Source organism: Mercenaria mercenaria, unplaced genomic scaffold (assembly GCF_021730395.1).
Source record: "Mercenaria mercenaria strain notata unplaced genomic scaffold, MADL_Memer_1 contig_2407, whole genome shotgun sequence".
Lineage (NCBI taxonomy): Eukaryota > Metazoa > Mollusca > Bivalvia > Venerida > Veneridae > Mercenaria > Mercenaria mercenaria.
The window spans coordinates 655-4446 of NW_026460466.1; the positions used below are offsets into that span (position 1 = coordinate 655).

The 3792-nt window shown below is 36.4% G+C and overlaps 1 protein-coding gene across 1 annotated transcript; it reads left to right on the forward strand.

Moving 5' to 3' along the window:
• Positions 1–1304: 1304 nt before the first annotated feature.
• Positions 1305–1476, forward strand: LOC128552352 (ATP-dependent zinc metalloprotease YME1 homolog; the record flags this gene model as incomplete). Its single annotated transcript, XM_053533380.1, is given in 1 exon segment — positions 1305–1476. A coding segment is annotated over 1 exon segment (165 nt), but the record flags the coding sequence as incomplete, so codon positions are not given.
• Positions 1477–3792: the final 2316 nt, after the last annotated feature.

A 3792-nucleotide genomic window follows, 5' to 3' on the forward strand; every position in this document is an offset into this window, starting at 1 on the left:
AACCCATGAGTCAGCCATGCCAGCTAAAGGTCATGGTCACAACTGAAGGTCAAAGGTTTGAGCCTTTTTGTGTCCACTCTATATCTCCTAAACCCCTTGAAGGATTTTCATCAAACTTGGGTCAAATGATCACCTCATCAAGGAGATGTGCTAAACTCATGAGTCAGCCATGCTGGCTTAAGGTCAAGGTCACAACTCAAGGTCAAAGTTTTAGTCTTCCATTTCGTGTCTGCTCTAATCCTTAAAACCCCCTCAAGGAATTTTATAAAACTTGGGTCAAATGATCACCTTATCAAATTGATGTGCAGAACTTACGAGTCAGCCATGCTGGGTCAAGGTCAAGGTCACAGCTTAGGGTCAAAGGTTTGAGCCTTCCATTTTGTGTCCACTCTATATCTCCTTAACCCCTTGAAGGATTTTCATCAAACTTGAGTCAAATGATCATCTCATCAAGAACTCATGAGTCAACCATGTCAACTCAAGGTCAAGGTCACAACTCAAGGTCAAAGGTTTGAGCTCTGTATCTCCTAAACCCCTTGAAGGATTTTCATGAAACTTGGGTCAAATGATCACCTCATCAAGACGTTGTGCAGAATTCATGAGTCAGCCATATCAGTTCAAGGTCAAGGTCACAGCTAAAGGTCAAAGGTTTACCCTTTCACTGTCCATAACAGTGGCGGGGGATTTAGCTGTCTTTCAGACTGCCTTGTTGACCAGTCTTCAAGTTTCATGGAAAACAAGTACAGCTCAGTAACTAATGAACATTTTGGTTTATAATCTACAAACTTCATAGAATGATTGCCTATAGCCTGTAGATGCTCTTGGAGTGTTGGGGAGCAGTAGGTGAAAGGACAAGGTTATTGTGATCTTCGACTGAAAATGGGACAAGCCATCATGGGAGATATACGTGTTTACAAACAGCTCTTGTTAAAAATTAGAATTTCACATGCCTGCCCCCTTAGCTCAATGTGGAGATTGCAGATCTATGAATCGCAGGATTACGAGTTTAATCCGTGGGTGAGGTGTATTTTATTGATGACTTTTAGAGAAGAGACTTTGTGTCGAAATCATTTGTCCTCCACTTCTGGCTTCAAGTTCAGAAGTTTTCAGTTATTTACACAGAACAGGTTAATGCTGGTTTAGGGTCCAGGAACATAGTTTTGGTTAGCTGCCCAATGTTACAGTACTGATCTAATGGCTTTAAACTGCATGTAGGAAATCAAAGTATTCAGTTTCTCATAACTTTGTGTAAGTATATTTATGATGCTAAACACTGTTAACATATACATTGTTAATTTTTTCAGGAATCATATGCTAGAGCTACAGAAATACTGAAGTCACATCACAAAGAGCACTTGTTACTCTCAGAAGCTTTAATGAAATATGAAACTCTTGATAAAGATGAAATAAAAGCTGTGATTGAAGGCAAATCTTTAAAAAGAAATGCACCTGAGAAGAAGAAGAAATGATAACATACTGAGCCTTTAAAAAAGGAAAATTAAATGTGGAAGAAATAATCGAGAAAGGGGAAAGTGGTTTTTGGAATGAGTGAACCATTCATGCATCAAACATTTCCATTCCAACATTTCCTGTTGTTTCTGGAATCAAAATTGACTGTGGCACCTGGACAGGTATAGAGGGATTACATGATAATCATTCAGCTTCTAGCCGGTAAATTGGAAATAAGACATTGAGCATTTTAATGCAGTTACAAAAATGACTTACCAATTTTTGTTTTTCATTCTTAGTGATATTCAGTGATTATGCAGGTTGGATGTTCGAATCTGTCTTTTTTGAATATAAGAACTTCCTAAGCAAGATTAAAAAAATTAATACCAGGAAATGAAAAAAATTCCCAAGTACTTTAAAAATGTGAAATTTTCAAAAAGAAGATTTGCCATCATGGACATATTTGTTTATATTGTTGTTATCTTTTAAAGAATATATATTGGCATGAGTTTTTAAAAAATAATCTATTGTACATGAAATTTAGGCTGGGGATATGCTTCTATGGAACTCCTGTTATATGTAAATGTCCTGAAAGGTTGAATTGATCTGGTGGTTGATTTATTTGTCTGATCCATCATATTGTTTATGTTCGCTTAAAGGAAAATTCTGGGAGTGTATGGAAAAATATAATGGTAAAATGAATGTGATAAAGATGAAGTCTGCTCAATAAAAAGATACATTTATGGTCAGATAAAGTTTGTGCATACTGGCCTTAATTTCGTCAAGATTATAGACTTAAAGACGTATCTGGGAGTAACCAGTGCACATCTTTTTACGCATTCACTTTCATGCTACAAAAAGCTGTTAAATTGTTCTAAAATGCGGATAATTTAGCAGAACACAGTGAATTGAATCACTTTATCAATAAATATTATAGATATGATAAACAATTTTACTGTATGAGCCAGATATGAGTTGCTTAATATGTGATTAGGTTTTATCAGATGAAATAATGAAACAATTGCAAATAGCGGAGATTGTCTCCAGTATTTTAAATATTTCATTAATTGCAGTGTTTTTATGGTTTAAATCAATTGTTCATGGAGTTGTTATCAGATGAGAAAATTGAAAGTGTTTTCAAGGGTGAAAGAAACATTGACAGAATGTGTTCGGGAAAGGGTGATGTGCGTGTCCGTTCTATAACTTTGCATGGTCCGATTTCAAAATAATTTGATACAAATAATAAGCATAGATAGACGATGTGTCATGCGCAGCAACCAGGTCCCTAGCTCAAAGGTCAAGGTCACACTTAGTGGCCAAAGGTCACGTACAAGAATGACTTTGTCCTCAAAGGGTGAAGTTTCGTGTCCGGTCCAAACTTTGACACGCATGGTCCGATTTCAAAATAATTTGACACAAATAATAAGCATGGATAGATGATGTGTCAGGCACAAAACCAGGTCCCTAGCTCAAAGGTCAAGGTCACACTTAGAGGCCAAAGGTCACATACAAGAATGACTGTCCTGAATATTTCTTCATGCATGGAGGGAATTTGATGTAACTTGGCTCAATTGTACACCGTCATGAGACAGAATGTCATGCGCAAGAACCAGGTCCCTAGTTTAGAATTACTTTCCTTTGTTGTTACTATAAATAGCTTATATTGTAACTTTTTTATTACTGGTCGTAGGAAAAAACTAAGACCACTTTTCTGTTTTTCTGCAGTACAACAAGCATGTTACATCCAATTTTTAGATGTATTTTGATCTATCATTACCTGGTAAGGATTTTTGTGTGGACTTGGATTTTTTTAGCTCGACTATTCTTAGCTCGACTATTCAAAGAATAGTCTAGCTATTCTACTCACCCTGGCGTCGGCGTCGGCGTCACACCTTGGTTAAGTTTTTGCATGCAAGTACATACAGCCATCAATTAAAGGCATTTAGCTTTGAAACTTATTTTTTCTTTTTCTAGGTCAGTTACCAACCTCTCTGGGTCAAGTCCCATAACTCTGACATGTATTTTGAGCAAATTATGCCCCCTTTTGGACTTAGAAAATTTTGGTTAAAGTTTTACATGCAAGTTACTATCTCCAAAACTAATGCAGATATTGATTTGAAACTTCACATTGTCTTCGGGGTTATAAAACTAGTTGATAGCAGCAAGTCCCATAACTCTGACTTTCATTTTGGCCAAACTATGCCCCCTTTTGGACTTAGAAAATTCTGGTTAAAGTTTTGGTTGCAAGTACATACAGCTATTTCTAAAAGGCATATAGATTTGAAACATAAATTTTTTTTTTTTCTAGACCAATTACCAACCTCACTGGGTCAAGACCCCTAA